Source organism: Atractosteus spatula, chromosome 9 (assembly GCF_055471065.1).
Source record: "Atractosteus spatula isolate fAtrSpa1 chromosome 9, fAtrSpa1.hap1, whole genome shotgun sequence".
Taxonomy (NCBI): Eukaryota; Metazoa; Chordata; class Actinopteri; order Semionotiformes; family Lepisosteidae; genus Atractosteus; species Atractosteus spatula.
Window position 1 is genome coordinate 52,363,928 of NC_142714.1, and position 16,635 is coordinate 52,380,562.

Consider the following 16,635-nt stretch of genomic DNA (forward strand, 5'->3'; position numbering starts at 1 on the left):
GCCTTGACAATAACAGGATAATAACAGTTTTCTTTATCTCCACAATTAGACTGATCTCAGCTCTTACATGATCTAGGACGGCACTGGGCACAGAGTTAAGCTCACAAACACGAGGGTCACTATTATTGCTATTAACCTCTGCTAATAAAGTTTAAAGTCTTTTCTTAAAAAAATAATAAAAAGTGTCCATTGTATTAGGCTTTGGCCCAATAATCTTTATTAAAGCATAATATGGAAGGTTTTCCATAATTCAAAAAAACATTACAAGGAATGCGTAATCACTGTTACAACCATCTTACATCATATAAAAGTTTACTGAAGTGTGTAAAACTGAAAAAAAACAACATTAAACCTGGACATATAGTGCATTAATACACTGTAATAATGGAAATGAATATCAAAATAGCTCTTAACATTTCACATCACTGGGGTATATAGAATCATCTAAACCGATTTCCAGTTCCACCTTCTGCATGTACAAGGTCAAAGTTAGCAGCCATTTCACCTCTCATCACACAGCTGAGCCTTCACACAGTTCTGCCACATCTGGCGCTATAAAATTTGATTAATAAGTATTTTCAAAATTTAATGTGCCTGAACCTAACACACCATAAACTGGAGGTGTTCCTATAAGACAATAAGACTCCATGTTTAACAGGACTGCCCTTAAACTGAAAGGCATGGGTAGGAATAGAATATGGTTTCCGTGCTGAAAATCAGTTCTTAGTGCTGGTGGGCAGTAAAAGCATAACACAGATCCAAACTGAACCAGAAACATATCAGCCACACTGTTCTTCTGTTCAAGTAGTCTTATGATTGGCAGGACTTCACAGTAGAGCAGCATCACAAAGATGACTGCTCACAGGCATTAATCAACAAACTTAATTTCTTTAAAGGTGTACTGTTCAATTTGTCCAATTACACATCTCCATTAAAAGGCAGTTTTAAAGTCTCACCTAATGTGAAAGTCTATCAGTGAACATGGCCACATCTTTAGCCTATACATGCACAATACCACAGCAATGTTTTACACATATCATTCTACAGCCCTTGACAGCTCTGTGGCATTAACAGTAACACAATATCTGGGAAATAAACCAAGGCGCTGTAGGTACTGTCCTTAGGACTCTGTTTTGTCCTGATGAAACTGTCTTTTGATTCTGCTTATACTGCCATCTGCTGTTACTTCTCAATAAGGGAATCCAGCTGTTCCTGCAGAGAGGCCAGCTGTTGGGATAAAAACAGTAACTGTGTTAGAAGTGGAGGTCACATAAGGTATCTGCGAATTAATCTGGCACGTTTAAGAACCTGTTTTTAATTATAAGCTTAAGTCACTATCACCACTCTGATAACCTTTGTAAGCATTCTCATGAAAACAGAGTAGTCCAACCTGTCTGCAGATTTTTCAAGTTATATTTTAAAGAAGCAACACCTGAAGAGCTGGAAGGTGCTGGAGAATTGGTTCAGTAATGAATGGATTTTGTCATCAAGAGCTCAGCTGGAATGAAAACCCACAGACACGCCGGCCCCTCCAGCACCAGAGCAAGGTGCCCTTGAAGACAGGAGGCCAAGGTGTCCCCCATCTCCATCAGGTGTTGTTGCACGAGGTTACATGTATTTTATGGAACAACAGATAAGACTGCTTAAGGCGCCTCGTCCTTCACTTTTTAAGATCTGGTCGATTCCACTTCAGTTATGCCCAGAAGCCCGTCTGTAGAACCTGATGACTGCAGGGGATAGAGAACAGGAGTCTTCCCCTGATCTCGGGGAGGCCCCAGCCCCCATACTATCACCCCTAACCCCCTGCTTCTAAACTTACAGATCAAGCGAATATTCTAGCGATTTGTTCAATTAGAGTCATTTTGGTCCTGGCGGGGATGAAGGGCATTCAGACTTTTATTCAAAACGAATGTAAAGGATGCCCCGCCTAATCGATTCCTACTCAATTCCAGCTCTAGAGAAACTGACGATTTAATGGTTATAAATGGTTAGAATGGTTAAGTCTTCAAGCCATTAAAGCTCCTTCTTACCTGCTCCAGCTGACGCTCTTCTTGGCGGATTATCTCATTCAGTAAAGTCTGGAAGCGATTCTAAACAACAACAACAACAACAACATCATTAACAGCAGGCAGATTCCATTACTTACAAGACACTGAACGGAGGGGCAGGTGTCTAGAAATACAAAGGGCTCCCAGATATGACACCTACACGTCTTAATAGTCATCGGATTCAGAGCGAAATTTTAATTCTAGAAACAGAAAAAATAAACACTTCATGTGCTGTCTTGTGCAGACTTCTACATGAACCCTTCGCATCAGGGAGGTGCTCAATAGTCTAAAATAAACTGTATCTGAATAGCGATTTTGTTTTCCCGCAATCAATTCTCAAGTTAGTCCAAGAAAACCTCACAGCACACTATTGGAAAGATTTCTTAGACGATGCCAAAGATAGTATTTTTCAAAAACATTCCCATGAACTCGTTTCAGTGTGACACAAGCCACATGACACAAAGACGCTGGAAACGGCAGTGGTCCTGTGTACTGTGTCATGTCCTAGCCCATGGTACTGGGCTGTAGCAGTTGCGCATGATGTATGGGGCCTCACCTTCAGGGCCTGGTTCTCCACCTTTCTGATCAGCTCCTCCTGGTGTTTCTTCTTCTCCTGGGTCTCCTGCAGCTTTGCCTTCACACTGTTGATCTGAACCTGGTACTCCATGACTGCAGGAAACAAGAGGATGTGTTTGACAACACACAACCTACTGCAACACCACGACAGAGTATGTGAAGAAAGAGACCGTGCAATAGAATAAGGGGATATTATCATTAATTACAATTCCTCGCATTTATACAGCACTTGCTATTTTGAAGCATCCCAGAGGAAATACTGGTCCCCCCAAAGGAAAATGGTCGTAGGAACACTTTCCTTTAGACAGGATTTCACAAACCACAGGGCGAATTAAAGTAATAACTGGGCCTGACAAGTAAATGTACTTACATCCAGTTAAAAAATTATGAGATGTATTTTGAGTATATTTACTCATCCTCTTACTAAAATCAGTGTGGCTGTTATACACGACTTCGGGCTTACATTACACTTTATATTATATTTATATTTTACGTAAAACATTTAGATTGTGAAAAAAATCTTATACTTGCAGACTGCTTTTATAAGCAGTTACTGCATGAATCCAATGACATGACGAAAGGGAGTTAAATTTTGAGTTTGTCATCCTTGCCGACACGACACACTGCTACTCAAATGGAGAGCATGATTAATACTCCTGCTCCACCCCTTTACTGTAACCACGGGAGCCCCAGAAGAAAAGCGAGGAGCAGGCCTCCTGTGCATCCAGCTGCCCGCGGGTTTCTGGCTGGGAGCTTTTAGCTCTTCGCTCTGCTTGGGCCTGTGCCACCCCGAGCGGGGAGGAGCTGGTAGGCCGCTCCGACAGCCCCTCGGGCTAATCTGTTCGATACTCTATTGCCCTCGTGTGGAACAGCGCGTCTCTTGACCTAAAAAAATCAAAACTATTTATTTCACAGGGCTTACACGCACTTCAAAGAAAAAAAACTCCCTCACGACTATTCACAGCATAAACTATTCATTCTGTCTGGATGCGGTTTTAAACCCGCCGGCCCACACGGCGCTCCTGCCTGCCCGCGCTCTCACCGATCTGGCTGTTGGCGTCGCTCTCGTCCCGCGGGCCGTCGGACTCGTTCAGCTTCTCCCGCAGCTGCCGCTCCAGGTCCTCCTCCGTGTCCATGATGTTCAGGTCCTCGTCCTCGTGCCGGTCGCCCTCGTCCTCCTCCTCCTCGCTGCTGCTGCTGATGTCATTGAAGATCTCCCGCAGCTCGTCTCTTTGCACTGGAGACACAGACCCGGCCATTCGCTCGCTGGGTCGACTCGCAGAGCAGCAGACTCGCTGCGGCAAGTCAACGCACTTGCAAACTGTTATCCGTTTTTGAGACCTTAATTTCTGACAGCTCACCGGAGATGAGAGTAGACTATAACTCTAAGACTCTACAGGGGGCTGTCCATGTATTTTAAACACTATGCCCTCTACACTGTAGGGCTCTGTGCTCTGCTTGAGTCCTCCTTCTCCCAGGCTCTGCACCAACACAGATGATCGCGTTGCCTTGAGTAATTTAAAAGAGGTCTGCAGTGGATGTGCCGTACTGTTTTTTTCTCACCGTGTCTCTGTGCCTTAATCAACAGTGTCACCGAGCAGCATATGTGTGTTCCTGGGTGAACCCCGGCACCCCTACCTGAGGAGCCATGGCCGAGCTTGTGCCCCGATGTGCCCGGAGAGGAGTCCAGGTTCGCCAGGGACCCGTGGTTATCGGCCTCCTTGGTCTCGTCCTCTGCAATCACCTCCCACCCTGTGGCCAGCAAGGTCAAAGGAAATGCAGCAGACATCTGCAAAGCTCTGTACCATGGGGCCATTGGGCACCGCCGTGTCATCACAGCATTCGGAGCTGTTATTGATAAGCTAGGTATGTTACAAAGCCTCCGCCACAAAGACAGATTTGTCTTTTTTTTTACCACACTGGAATTATTCTGAAGGCGCCTTCAGCTGAGATGGGAAACAGCTGAAGACATATTTAAAGAAACTGAAACGCGGCGCTCAAAGAAAAGGATACGGACACTGACAGCTTCGGCGTCTGTACTGAGCAGCCTTTTCACTTCCTTCTCCACGTCTGGAGACTCAATGTACTGTAAAATGAATCACGCCGTGTTAAGACAGTTGAGAACTCACATTAAACAGCCTCTCTGGAAATGTTCAGAGACACAGTACATTTGCCACTAATAGGACCATCTGGAAACGAGCAAGGAAATGCATTAGAGATAACAGAAGACAAAATCATAAGAGCTCAGTACATCTTAAAAGAGATTTATTTGAAGAGAAAATAAAATCTCTTTCTTTCTTGGTTCTATCAGTCGAAACACCCCCTGGTTGCCTTATGCATCTTGTGCCAATATAAAACAGGGGGCTTTATTTATATTGCTAGTTATTGGAAGTGGCAATTTAAAGAATTTAGAGACAATGGTCAACATCCAGCTAATGTCAGCATTTGCAGTTCAGGAGAGATTCAAAGCAAGAAAGGGGCTGAGGTGCTTACTGTATTGTAGAAGTTCTGAGACGCACTGATCAAAGGAATCGTAAGGTTTACCTTGGTTAATAAAATTCTGGGTAAATCATTAAGAGTCATCAAATGTGCAGGAAAAGAGGATAAAAACAGAGTACAGAAAAGGGAATGGAGAGAGGAGAGACAGAAAGACCCACGTTGGGAGAAGAGACAGTGCCAGGCAGGAGGCCCTTGTCCCGATGAGACTTTAAAACCAGGATTGAGTTACATATCTGAACCTTGTGGAGAGAGCTGGCCATTCAACATGAATTTCCTGTACAGAGAATCCCTCTATACAGTTTCTCCTGGTGAGTGGATGTATTTACTTCAGGGTCCCATTAAATTTGTATTATCCAGAGTTAACGAGATATAGATTTAACTGTAGGTCATATTCTGTTTGATTAAGAGGACAGGTTTATGTCTCTTTTTGGCCTGTTAGACATTATACAGGATTTGAATATTTGGCAGTTTTTTTGTCTGGTCAGGATGTAGGCCTTCGATACACCTTGTTTGTAAATGTGTGTTCTTAGTGTGTTATTGCCATCATTAATAAATATTTGTTTATCCCAGTGTGCCTTATTTATAAAATCTTCATAAAATCTATACCAGAGAACAAATATCTCAAGAGCCTCTCAATATACCTACAACTTGGGTATAGTCTTGACATAGCTTTAAGATTTTGGGGGTATTTTACTTATCAATTATCCCGCTTGGTCTATTTCTGATATTTTCTATTTTCATAACCGCTCTATGTGTAACTATACTTATCTCTCAAAACTTGGAAAACTAAAAAGCAGATTAATATTTCTAAAAACTCTCAAAGTATCTCAATACTGGCTCACACAGTAATAAATGTTTTAAAAAACACAAGCGACAACTTAAGAAGGAAAACTTAAGAAGACGAAGATGAACTTTACACATTAAAATTTACCTTTTTCTTGGCAGTTTTCCTGAATCTTCTCTTCCTGGTGTTTTTCAAGGGATGAGTGACTAGACAGTAAAACCAAAGACGACTATTATTGTTCATATGTATACTGCCGTTCACAGTCACTTGAAAATCTTCAGGAAGCTCTGAAAAGGCTCATCGCAGTTTATTGTCACATAGAAAAAAGTAAATGCAACCACCTACCTGCATAAACCCACAGAAGAGCTACTGCTAACGAAAGAAAAAATACTGCCTTGCTACATCTTAAGTCTCGTATTTGAAACTTAATTTCAAAGTGTTTTAACGCTATTTTGTAACCAGGCTCATAATAATACTGCCTCTGAAAAAACAAGGAACAACACGTTTTAAGCAACGAGGCGAGCAGGGTGGATACTCACTGCCATGGTTCCATATAAACTTCTTGTCTTTATCTTTGTCTTTCTTCTTGTTCTTGGGCTCTGCAGTTCCTGTGGGTTCCTCTAGAGGGGGGTACAGGTCTCCATCCACTGTGCACACCAGCATCTGTGTACATACAATATTCATTGGAACAGTTCAACACAAAGAGCGTCAGCCATTCATAATTGTATAACTAGAATGATAACTAGGAAGGGACAACTTCCTAGGATTTGTGAAAAAATGCCACAGAAAGATTACAATTAAACAGTGGAGAAAAAATAAAATCAATCACACTTAAATAATGGAAAACAGATTTAAAGATCCACAATAACACTGTGCATATAACCTAATAAAAATGAAATTAAGTTAAAAACTTAATTGCATCAAAGTAGATGTACATTTTAAAACTAGACATGAATTTGCACAGTATGCCTATGAATGTTTCGTTCTTACCTGACAAACATCTGCAGTCTTATAAAAGGTTTTCTTATCCACTGTCTTCAGAGACTCTATAATGCAGGGGAGGTCCACCAGCTTGCAGGCCAGAGGAACGCGATCCACTCTCACGATCCCATGGCGCCCGTCAGCTGCACAGAGGGGTCATTCGTTTTGAGATCATGTGTGAAAGCACACGGCCACAACTGGTGAAGCTGTCGTAACTCCAGGGAAATGCATTCTCTTACACAAACTCAACTGATCATAACTAGGAAAGAAATAGACTTCATAAAATGACCACCATAACATAAGAACAAGTTTTACATTTTCAGGAACTGGTGTAGGATTCTTTAAGTACATACAGTATGGTGTCTTAACACTTGAAATGGATCTAGATATCAAGTTACCGAACTGTAAGAACTATTAATATAATAAGGACGCTGAGAGGGACAAATGTATTACAACTGTCGTTTCGGTGTTGTTTTTTTTACCCTTAAATCGGGTCTAGAAAATGGTCAAATATGCCAGATTATTCCGTCTGTATCTCGACCCAGTTCGTTTCTTGCGATACAGTGAATGATGAAGCCGGTGCAACATCCAGACAGGCGATTATTAGTGATTAAGGCCCGTAATATCTGAGCAATCGAGGAACTCTTCCAGAGTACGAACCGTGCAGTTCAATGGTCAGTCTGTCTTTCAGATTGACGCTACCAGACTGCACTACTCTCCGAACCGTGGAGGCGTATTCCTACAAGAAAAAAAAACAGGAGGACGTTTCAATGAAAACTACTGTACATGAGGTCGATTTCGGCATCTCCGATCTCGGAGAGGTTCAGGTTCCGTACCGGGGGCAGCCGCAGTATGAACTGGCTCTCCAGCTCATGAGGCGCGTCGTCTTTGTTTTTGGAGCCTGCCTTTCCCACTGGAGGAGAACAAATCAAGACATCAACAGTTAAGGGCGTCTTTTTGTAATGAAATCGACTTAACTAAGCATTACCATCTAAGCGAAATTTAAATAAATCCGGATATAAATATGTACAGGTAAAGAAGTGCACAGAAAGAAATGTCGAACCTTTTGCTTTGGAAGTCATTTTGATCTTCTTATTCTGCATAAACACTTGCGTTATACGACGTCCTCTGTAAAGAAAATTGATATTTTTATTAGGCAGAGAAAGATGCGATTAGGCGATATGAGATATCGTTGTTTATTGTTTGTGCTTCAACAAACGTATTGATTTTGATGCAAATTTTCAAAAATAGTGCAGGGAATAAAGTAAACTAAAAAACAAACTACATAAACTGCACCACCCTGGCTCCTATTAAAATAATATGTTACATATAGTTAGAGGCAGCAGAATAAAATCATAAATATAATCATACTGTATCCCGCAAGAAATACGTACTGAACTTACCAACAGCAACTGTCCCTCCTCCTCCACAACAACACAACCGGATACTCTCTTGAAAAGACTACCTATAAACAACAATTCCCCCTCTCCAAAGGGTCCGCCTTGCTCTCGTCGTTTTAATACGGCTCACATTCACTAAGTCAACAGTTCGGTTAAACGCCTTTTGCCTTACGGATTCCGGTGTCTTCACCGATAATATTACTTAATTAAAATAGAAGAAAGCTCAAAACGGTGCTTCGTCGCTTCTCCGTGGCAGAAGAGGAGAAAGAAAGGTTCCGGGCAGCCGGAGCTGGAGGACCTGCAGACGGAGAGGACCGGTTGATGGAGGAAGTTGCGGTTTCCCCGGCCTGTGACAGAGCTCTGTATCAGGAGTCTATGGGCACGATTGCAAGGTAAATTCCTGTTTTTTTTTCCTATTACAGAATCGGTTTAATTTAATTATGTACATCTTCTACAAATAACTTATTGCTTTATGACAAAGCTGTCCCATGACATCACATGAACGTCTTGGAAAACTGAATTATAGCTACAGTCAGAACTGAATTAACGGATTGCTTTTTAGAAAAAAAACCCTCAACCTCATCCTCAACAAACGAGCAGATACCGACTTTGCCCTGTTTCATCGACGCTGCACTCAATCTCCAGATAGGTTTCAGTAAAACGAAATGTAATACGAAACAGTCATACCTGAGCTGTTGAGTTTGAGATTGAGGCGTCTCTCTCTCTCTCTTTTAAATCTCAACTCAGCTGTGATTTCTCTCCAGTATCAGACTTCCTTGAATCATTTGTCAACAGATGGATATCGATGCTGCAAGCCGAGTGAATTTCTACATCGGCCTCTCCTTGGCCATCTGCTCCAGTGCCTTTATTGGGGGCAGTTTCATTCTGAAGAAGAAGGGGCTCCTCCGGTTGGCCAGTAAGGGGTCAATGCGAGCGGGTACGTGTCCACACTGCGAGTGTGTTTTACCTTATCGGGGCTCACTGTCTTTGCGTTTATCGTCGACTTTACTGTTGGATCGCATGATTCGTCGTTGTAATCTCTGTGCCTTGTGTAACTTTTGTTTCAGTTTCTCCAGGCTGTTTTATAGAGCCCAGTTTTAAAGTAGTTTTGTTCCGAAAATAACTCAAATACCAATCACATGACTTGAGCAGAGTGTTTTGTTATCCCGAGGCACAGTACACTACTCAGACAACCAGCAAATGTAACTGCTCACGCTGTAAAACGCAAACAGCAGTACCTGAATGGGAAGTGAACTATTGATGTGAAACTTAGACTGTTGTGTTTTCACCCTGTGTCATTTCTGTCATCTTGTCCTTGTCACTTTCTTCTGTGACCTGGTCAGGAAGAGTTACGGCATACCAGTCGCACCCATTCACATCGTATCTCGGGAAAACGTGAGACATTCTTGCATCTCTTTAAAACTTCACATTGTTGATAATATGAAATCTTATTTAATTAGGAAGATGTTCACTTTGCAGTGTGTTTGTGTTTAAATATGGCGTATTATTGTTGGAATGGAATGTCTTTTCCCGCTTGTGAGTTTCTTCGGTTGATGCTGGAGAACTTGTTTCCCAGTTTTGTTGTTTGTACCTGTCACAGAAAACCAGATTGCGTTGAAAAACTGGTTCAGTCAGTGTATTGGACATGTGTTGAAGGAAACATACCTGTACTCCTGCTACTGATGCTGTCAGTGGTGATGAGCTGCAGTTCAGTGGGAGACACCGGGAGATGAAGGCGTTTTGTTTTGTCCTTCCCTGTGCAGGCCAAGGAGGACACGCTTACCTCAAGGAGTGGCTGTGGTGGGCAGGACTTATTTCAAGTAAGTCGTGAAGTCTGTGTCCTTTTGGGTTCTACAAGTCTGACAGTTTATTTTCGAGACTCTTCAAAAGCATTCAGGAATGTCATTTCCACTATGATTTACTGTGATATCAGCTACGGAAAGACGTGTCTGAGCAGCAGAGGCTTCTTTCCAAGATCATGCCTTTGTTTTGTTTAAACCAGCGCTTGACCCAGTGGTGGTCTGTGGAGCTTTGACATAACCTGGAGGGATGTCCAGATCAGAACCCTTCTGGCTCTTCGGTTCTCTGCCATTTTCATCTCTCTTCTCCTCCCGCATTGCTCTGTGCTGCGCGTTATGTCCAGATACCCGGGTGTGTTTCGGGTTTTTATGAACGGGTCATTACGTTGCAGCCCACCTGTACGTTGTTTTAATCTGGAAATCTCTGAGACACGTGTTCTGCCTGAGACTGGAAGGCACAAACCCTCTGAAAGAAAGTACTGTGATTGAAAACAAAAGAGGAAGTGTGTTCGTGGCAAGAGCCATGCTTTGTCCCCGGCGCAGGCTTGCCTCCTGACCCGCCCTGCCCTCTTGTGTTGCAGTGGGGGTGGGAGAGGCTGCGAATTTTGCGGCCTACGCTTTTGCCCCGGCCACGCTCGTTACGCCGCTGGGAGCCCTGAGCGTCCTGGTGAGGTGAGTCAGGACAGACGAACGAGCTCGGCCTGCAAAACGTGTCCGAAATGAGTCGTCAAGACGTTGCGTGCAAAATCACACGTTTGATTTCTCGGTGTATTGTTTTAACCATTTTGATGAAAACAGTGGTACATCGCTTGGATAAAAAAAACAAAAAAAACTTTTTTCCGAGATTTGTTTCAAGTATGGTCTTGGTACCTTCCATCAAACCATCCTAATGAGGGTCACTTACAACACATCACTAAATAACATATAGAAATGCAAGAAAGATTGTTACAGTTCTGATAGGTGATAGATACATTTTTTGTCCAAGTGCTCTCTCTCACCGTTCCTGTTTCCTCAGCGCTGTGCTGTCCTCCTATTTCCTCAACGAGCGGTTGAATGTTCACGGGAAGATCGGGTGTCTGCTGTGCATCCTGGGCTCCACTGTGATGGTCATCCACGCCCCACAGGAGGAGGAAGTGGACTCCCTGAGCTCCATGGCGGAAAAGCTGAAAGATCCCGGTACGTCACACACCTGCACTGTCTCTCGGGGGTGAATGTGCCCTCCGGAATTCACTGGGCTGAAATTCAGTTTTAAGTTTGTGATTTCAGTGACTGGCAGTGATCAGGGATCACAGCCCTGTCTGATGGCAGAGGTTTGGCTTGAGCCACAGGAAGATGCCGGCGATGAAAGCTGAAGTGGGACACAACAAGCTGGATCTTGAAAGCAGAACAAGTGTGATCGCTGCCGAGCGAGTGCCTGATTTCTTTCTTTCAGATTATTCACTTTAACAGAACTGCTGTCTTCCGCCTGTTGCAGGTTTCATTGTGTTCGCCGCGTGCGTCGTTGTGAGCAGCCTGGTCCTGATCTTCATCGTGGCCCCGCGCTACGGCCAGAAGAACGTGCTGGTCTACATCTTCGTCTGTTCGGCGATCGGCTCCCTCTCCGTGTCCTGTGTGAAGGGGCTGGGGATCGGCGCAAAGGAGCTGTTCGCGGGGAAGCCGGTGCTGAAGGAGCCCCTGCTCTGGGCGCTGCTGGTGTGTCTGGTGGCCTGCATCAGCACGCAGATTAACTACCTGAACAAAGCGCTGGACATCTTCAACACGTCCATCGTCACTCCCATCTACTACGTCTTTTTCACTACCGCGGTCATGGCCTGCTCCGCCATCCTCTTCAAGGAGTGGTTCCAAATGTCTGCGGACGGCATCTTGGGCACGATCAGCGGCTTCCTCACCATCATCGTGGGCATCTTTCTCCTCCACGCCTTCAAGGATGTCAGTTTCACCTGGGACGCCCTCCCACTCTTCCTCCGCAGGGGCCAGAGAGGGGACCCCTGGGGCCAGCCCTATATTCCCGTGCCCAGCCAGGAGGCGGTGACGCCTGGGGGACAGCCTTTGAGGGAGGGAGGCAGTAAGAGGCATTCTCCAGACAGCACAGCCAGGAGGAGCAGCAGCATCACGGTCACCTAACGGTGGAGTCAGATCCTTTTAACACCCATCTGTTGTTGTTTTATAATAATTTGGGGTCTTGAAGATATTTTTAGAACGGAATCTGGGAAGGATACCGTGCCTTCTAGGAAGTATCCTTCTAAAATATTTTAAAATACAGTACCCGTCCAAAAGGAAGCAAAACCCCCTCTCTCTGCAAATGACTACTCTCACAAAAGTCCCTCTTGTTTCACAGGACTTCATACTGCCATCCTTGTTCCTTTTCCTTTCGTTTTTACTCCACAAGAATCATCTTTTTTAACTCTTCTCCTTTGCCGCTGGTGTAGGCTCTGGTTGACAGGTCTGCACTATTAAAACTAGTTCTGTTCCCATTCTTTGCGGAACATGTGACACTGAAATGGCAGGATGCATAAAAATGGGGAGAGGACTGACACGTCACACAACACTGTGTTCATTAGCTCACTGGCTTTTTTTAGTGTCTTTTGTTCTTATTGATCCCAAGGTTTACATTAGGATCTACGTAGGTCTAGGAAACTGTAATTGAGAGAATTTAATTTTCTGTGCTGAAGTTAATGCTTAGCTACAAAACACTAGAATAACTTTTTTCACTAACTGTCACGTGAATAGGTGCCTTTTTAAATTTATTTTTACCAGTGGTGCAATTAACAACTTGAGGTCCAGGGCGTAATACAGAGCGAGTCTCGGGAGCTATTCCAGAAAGTTGAACACGGTTAATATAGTATTATTCATTTGCGTCAATCATTTCATACACGTTTATATGTTTATACAGTATAAGTAATTAGTATAATTCTGAAATGCACAACTCTCAGTACTTCTGTAGGATTGCCGTAATTCTGGAGAATTCTGTAATGGAGAATTCTTGTAATTCATTCAATGAACTGCAGTACTGGAGACGAGTAGCCGGGTTATTGTACACGTCTTTTCAGGGGTCATGTGTACCACCTCGTGCCTTTCACTGTTGGCAGGGACAGGTTACACGGGTTGATTTTCCACACTGCACAGATTCTTCCACTTTTACTCAGTGTGCAGTTTGTCTGGCTGGAGGCCGGAGGAGATTTCATGGAGAAGTGTAATTACAGTGGCTTTCTGGAGAAGCTGTATGTTTGTTTACATGTAACAGGTGGACTGATCTCCTCCGTTCCCAAATGCTATATATGTGAAAACTACAGTATTAACAATCGTAATGGCTTAGCACACTTGTAATCTTTGGTGTCATAAATCAAATGTTTATATTTATTGTTCCTTTCTAAAAAACAATCTTTAATTTTTGATACCTTGTTATTGTAAATAAGAGTTTAGGATTTTAATAAAAACTGAAAGCTGTTTTAACTGTGATTCAGCTATGATTAGTTTTTCTTTATGTGTTTTGTTAGTTAATTTTATGCAAGAGATGCCTAAGATTGTTTAGTGGCTAAAAAGCACAATAGAGTCTGTTTTCTCACTCAAATTTACATACTTCACATCCTAAAAACCTCACTGAATGGCTTAACAAGGAATTCAGCAAGAACGTAACTTTAAAAAAAATCAAACCTAACTAAAAAAACTGACTTCAAGCAGTACGATTTCAGTTTTTTATATTTGAAATGGAAACAGGGCAAACAATGTCACACTGTAGGTGTATTTTGAGAGCTTCCCGCTGTCAAATGTTCACAATAAAATTCTATTTAAACACTTTAAAGCTTTGAATGGACTGAGCCACCAACAGTTAACATACTTTTCATCATCGTTTTCATCCATGCACACAATACAACCTTTCCATAACCAGAGCTGGTTTTACCTTTCACTTACATACATTGAACAGGTTTACTCTGCATGTAGTAAACATTTTTGGGATTTCAAATTAAAGGCAACTCCGTAGTCTAACGAAACTGAAATCTTTCACTAATGACTCCTAGAACCCGGGGAGCTGAGGGGGAGGTGTCAGAATCAGCCCTTGGGGTAAAACAACATGGCAGGGGGTGCCGGCAGTCCAGGGGCATTTGTACGGTCTTCGCGCCACTGGCCTGCCCCGTCAGTCCCTCGTGGGTGCACCCCCATGTCTGTCGCGCTGTGCTCAGGCCCGGCTCCGTGCCTCCGCGAGGCTCAGTCAGACATGCTCTCCGAGAGGGACGCCTTGCCTCTCTGGGTCTGCTCCAGTCTGTTCAGGATAAACTGGCTGGTGTCGATGAAGCGCTCTACACAGTTCACAAAGCACGTCTCTGTTCTGGAGTCCAGCTTCGGCCCGGGCTTATCCATGCACTTGTCCTGTAAATGGGAAATCGAGAAGGAGCACTGAATTCTACACCGCTGCTGCGCACTGAAGGCCCGCATCGCTCGTGACGGCTCGTGAAAAACGGGGGTGAACACCCGGTGCTCTTCCTGGGCTTTCACCCTTGCAGTAAATCGGGAACTGCTGCATCCACCCTGTGCTTTTCAGCCCGAAGGGTCCCACACGTGGAGGGGGACCCACTTCAGCCATCAGCTGGAGGAGCGTGAACCTGCTGCACCAGCCCGTGAGGAAAATGGAGGAAGACCAGACCGATCACATCCAGAGTGGACCGTCGCCAGGACACTGGGGGGTGAGCACCCTACTTTCGTCCACAGTGCCCTGGGATCTGTAGCGACAGTCTGGCTGCTTACCTGTAGCACAATACTTTATACGGTGCAGTGTCCCTGGTCACCATACTGCAAAGAACACAACGTACAGACACACCTGGTCTTCCCTGAAGGTCTCCCAGTATTGAGCAGGCCCGGCCTGTCTTTGTTTCTGAGATCCTCACACACCAGGCTACGCAGCAGTAGCAACGTAATAAGACAGTAGCATCAGAAGTTTTAGGACCAGATTTAAAGCCAGGCTACGTCTAATACAGTTTATGTCTTTTTCTCCACTGGCTGTAAAATGAAAAGTAAAGGGTTAGTTGAACTTTAGGGTTAAACCAGCCTCATCTCCGCTGGATATAGCTCCAGTTAAAGCAAACGTGATCACAAGCTTGTCGAAACGACTTTTCGGCTTCAACCGAGTTAATCCGTTCAAGAAAACGGACGAAGAAAATATTTACAGTCTTTATTTCTTCTCAGAAGGAGAAGGAATATAAATATATAACGATGTGTTATTCTTTGTGTGTTTATGGATCGTTGTTCATTCATCAGATCTGGTTCTATAAAATCCGAAGAACTCGGAACAAGAGACGTGTATCGGCTGCTCCGGTTTTTGTTGAACACAAAATAAACGCCGTGTTTCAATAAGGCACGCGAGCTAAAGTTTCCCTTGCGCAAGGGGACTTTGCATTTTCTTGTAAAAAAAAAGGTACAATTATGACATAGTATCGCTCCACATCGACCTACCCAGCACACTTCTGTCATCTGGTGAACTAGCTGCTGAAACCTCTGTTTCTGAGACTCCACTTCAATGAACTGCTGGAGCTGAGGGTCCGCCGTCACCCCTTGACCTTCCATTTCACACTCGACGAATTCCTCACTTTCAGCTTCTGTTGCGAATTAAAATAAACTGCAACGACCCGCTCATGTCCCAGACGCAAGACAGATAAATTGCCCAGGCGCTCAGCGATCGCGCTTCCTGACCTTCACGTGTGTGCGTGAGCAAGCGGGGCCGCTCACAGGAAGCGGAAGGGACGTAGGGGAAGGGTTTGCGGTGAAGCACACGCCTTGGCTGATCTCTTGCTAGTTGCGAGAGTGCACTTCAAGAGAATCGGGATTATTGCCCTTTCTAGGGTCATAGAACATCTCGGAGATGATGCAATGAGCTCTACTTTGTGTAGCTTTTATTTTGGACTCATTCATGCCTTAACAACGGCGCTAGTTACCGCATTAAGTGCAATTCGTTCATCAAGTAACCAAACACTGTTCGGACTGTGTGCAGTTCCTCAGTGACTAGTAAATATGGTTATTTTTTAAAAGGCTAAAAGGATTCAAAGTTTAAAGTCTTCAATTATTTAAAGTTTACCAGCACTATGTTTTACCAGCACCTTATACTTATATAGTGCTTTTCTGGACACTCCACTGCCAGTGTGCAGCACCCACCTGGATGATGCGACAGCAGCCAGATTGCCAAACACCGAACACCGGCTCTCAGTAATGAGGAGAAAAGAGCCATGATTAGTAAAGGCCAGGGGGAAATTTGGCTAGGGATTGCAAGATTGCAGATTGCAGATTTTTAATGACCACATAGAGTCAGGATCTTGGTTTTATGTCTCATCTAAAGGATGGCACCTTTTTACAGTATAGTCTCCTTGTTGCTATACGGGGACATTAGAACCCACACAGACCCCAGGGTGAGTGCCCCCTACTGGCCCCACTAACACCTCTTCCAGCAGCAACCTTAGCTTTTCCCCAGGAGTCTCCCATCCAGGTACTGACCAAGCTCACACCTGCTGAGCTTCAGTGGGCTGCCAGCTGTGAGTTGTGAGTTGCTGGGTATTATACTT

At 44.0% G+C, this 16,635-nt stretch overlaps 3 protein-coding genes across 3 annotated transcripts; 1 reads left to right on the top strand and 2 right to left on the bottom strand.

Moving 5' to 3' along the window:
* Positions 1-194: 194 nt before the first annotated feature.
* On the bottom strand, positions 195-8,354 carry taf7 (TAF7 RNA polymerase II, TATA box binding protein (TBP)-associated factor). Its single transcript, XM_088924473.1, has 13 exons — positions 8,292-8,354; positions 7,952-8,016; positions 7,725-7,801; positions 7,549-7,627; positions 6,898-7,031; positions 6,447-6,570; positions 6,055-6,113; positions 4,638-4,710; positions 4,263-4,376; positions 3,667-3,861; positions 2,605-2,717; positions 2,031-2,090; positions 195-1,227 (listed from the first exon to the last, which is right to left on the bottom strand). The coding sequence occupies exons 2-13, from the start codon at positions 7,989-7,991 to the stop codon at positions 1,183-1,185; spliced, it is 1,113 nt and encodes a 370-aa protein (XP_088780599.1). The 5' UTR covers positions 7,992-8,016; positions 8,292-8,354; the 3' UTR covers positions 195-1,182.
* A 234-nt stretch (positions 8,355-8,588) lies between these two features.
* LOC148828882 (magnesium transporter NIPA2) lies at positions 8,589-13,544 on the top strand. Its single transcript, XM_088924472.1, has 6 exons — positions 8,589-8,680; positions 9,084-9,225; positions 10,052-10,108; positions 10,669-10,759; positions 11,103-11,263; positions 11,562-13,544. Exons 2-6 carry the CDS (start codon positions 9,084-9,086, stop codon positions 12,209-12,211), a joined length of 1,101 nt encoding a protein of 366 aa, XP_088780598.1. The 5' UTR covers positions 8,589-8,680; the 3' UTR covers positions 12,212-13,544.
* A 226-nt stretch (positions 13,545-13,770) lies between these two features.
* timm8a (translocase of inner mitochondrial membrane 8 homolog A (yeast)) lies at positions 13,771-15,793 on the bottom strand. The gene is made up of 2 exons (XM_088924474.1): positions 15,536-15,793; positions 13,771-14,455 (listed from the first exon to the last, which is right to left on the bottom strand). The coding sequence occupies exons 1-2, from the start codon at positions 15,644-15,646 to the stop codon at positions 14,294-14,296; spliced, it is 273 nt and encodes a 90-aa protein (XP_088780600.1). The 5' UTR covers positions 15,647-15,793; the 3' UTR covers positions 13,771-14,293.
* Between the last annotated feature and the right edge of the window lie 842 nt (positions 15,794-16,635).

Bases quoted from the DNA above. Each gene is read 5' to 3' on its own strand.
- LOC148828882 (XM_088924472.1), top strand. From the start codon at position 9,084: ATGGATATCGATGCTGCAAGCCGAGTGAATTTCTACATCGGCCTCTCC. The intron at 10,109-10,668 runs GTAAGTCGTGAA...CTTGTGTTGCAG, and splicing joins GTGGGCAGGACTTATTTCAA to TGGGGGTGGGAGAGGCTGCG. The intron at 10,760-11,102 runs GTGAGTCAGGAC...CTGTTTCCTCAG, and splicing joins GCCCTGAGCGTCCTGGTGAG to CGCTGTGCTGTCCTCCTATT.
- taf7 (XM_088924473.1), bottom strand. From the start codon at position 7,991: ATGCAGAATAAGAAGATCAAAATGACTTCCAAAGCAAAAG. The intron at 6,571-6,897 runs GTAAGAACGAAA...GTATGTACACAG, and splicing joins AGACTGCAGATGTTTGTCAG to ATGCTGGTGTGCACAGTGGA. The intron at 4,711-6,054 runs GTAAATTTTAAT...TTCATTTTACAG, and splicing joins GGAAAACTGCCAAGAAAAAG to TACATTGAGTCTCCAGACGT.
- timm8a (XM_088924474.1), bottom strand. From the start codon at position 15,646: ATGGAAGGTCAAGGGGTGACGGCGGACCCTCAGCTCCAGCAGTTCATT. The intron at 14,456-15,535 runs GTAGGTCGATGT...TCCCATTTACAG, and splicing joins AGATGACAGAAGTGTGCTGG to GACAAGTGCATGGATAAGCC.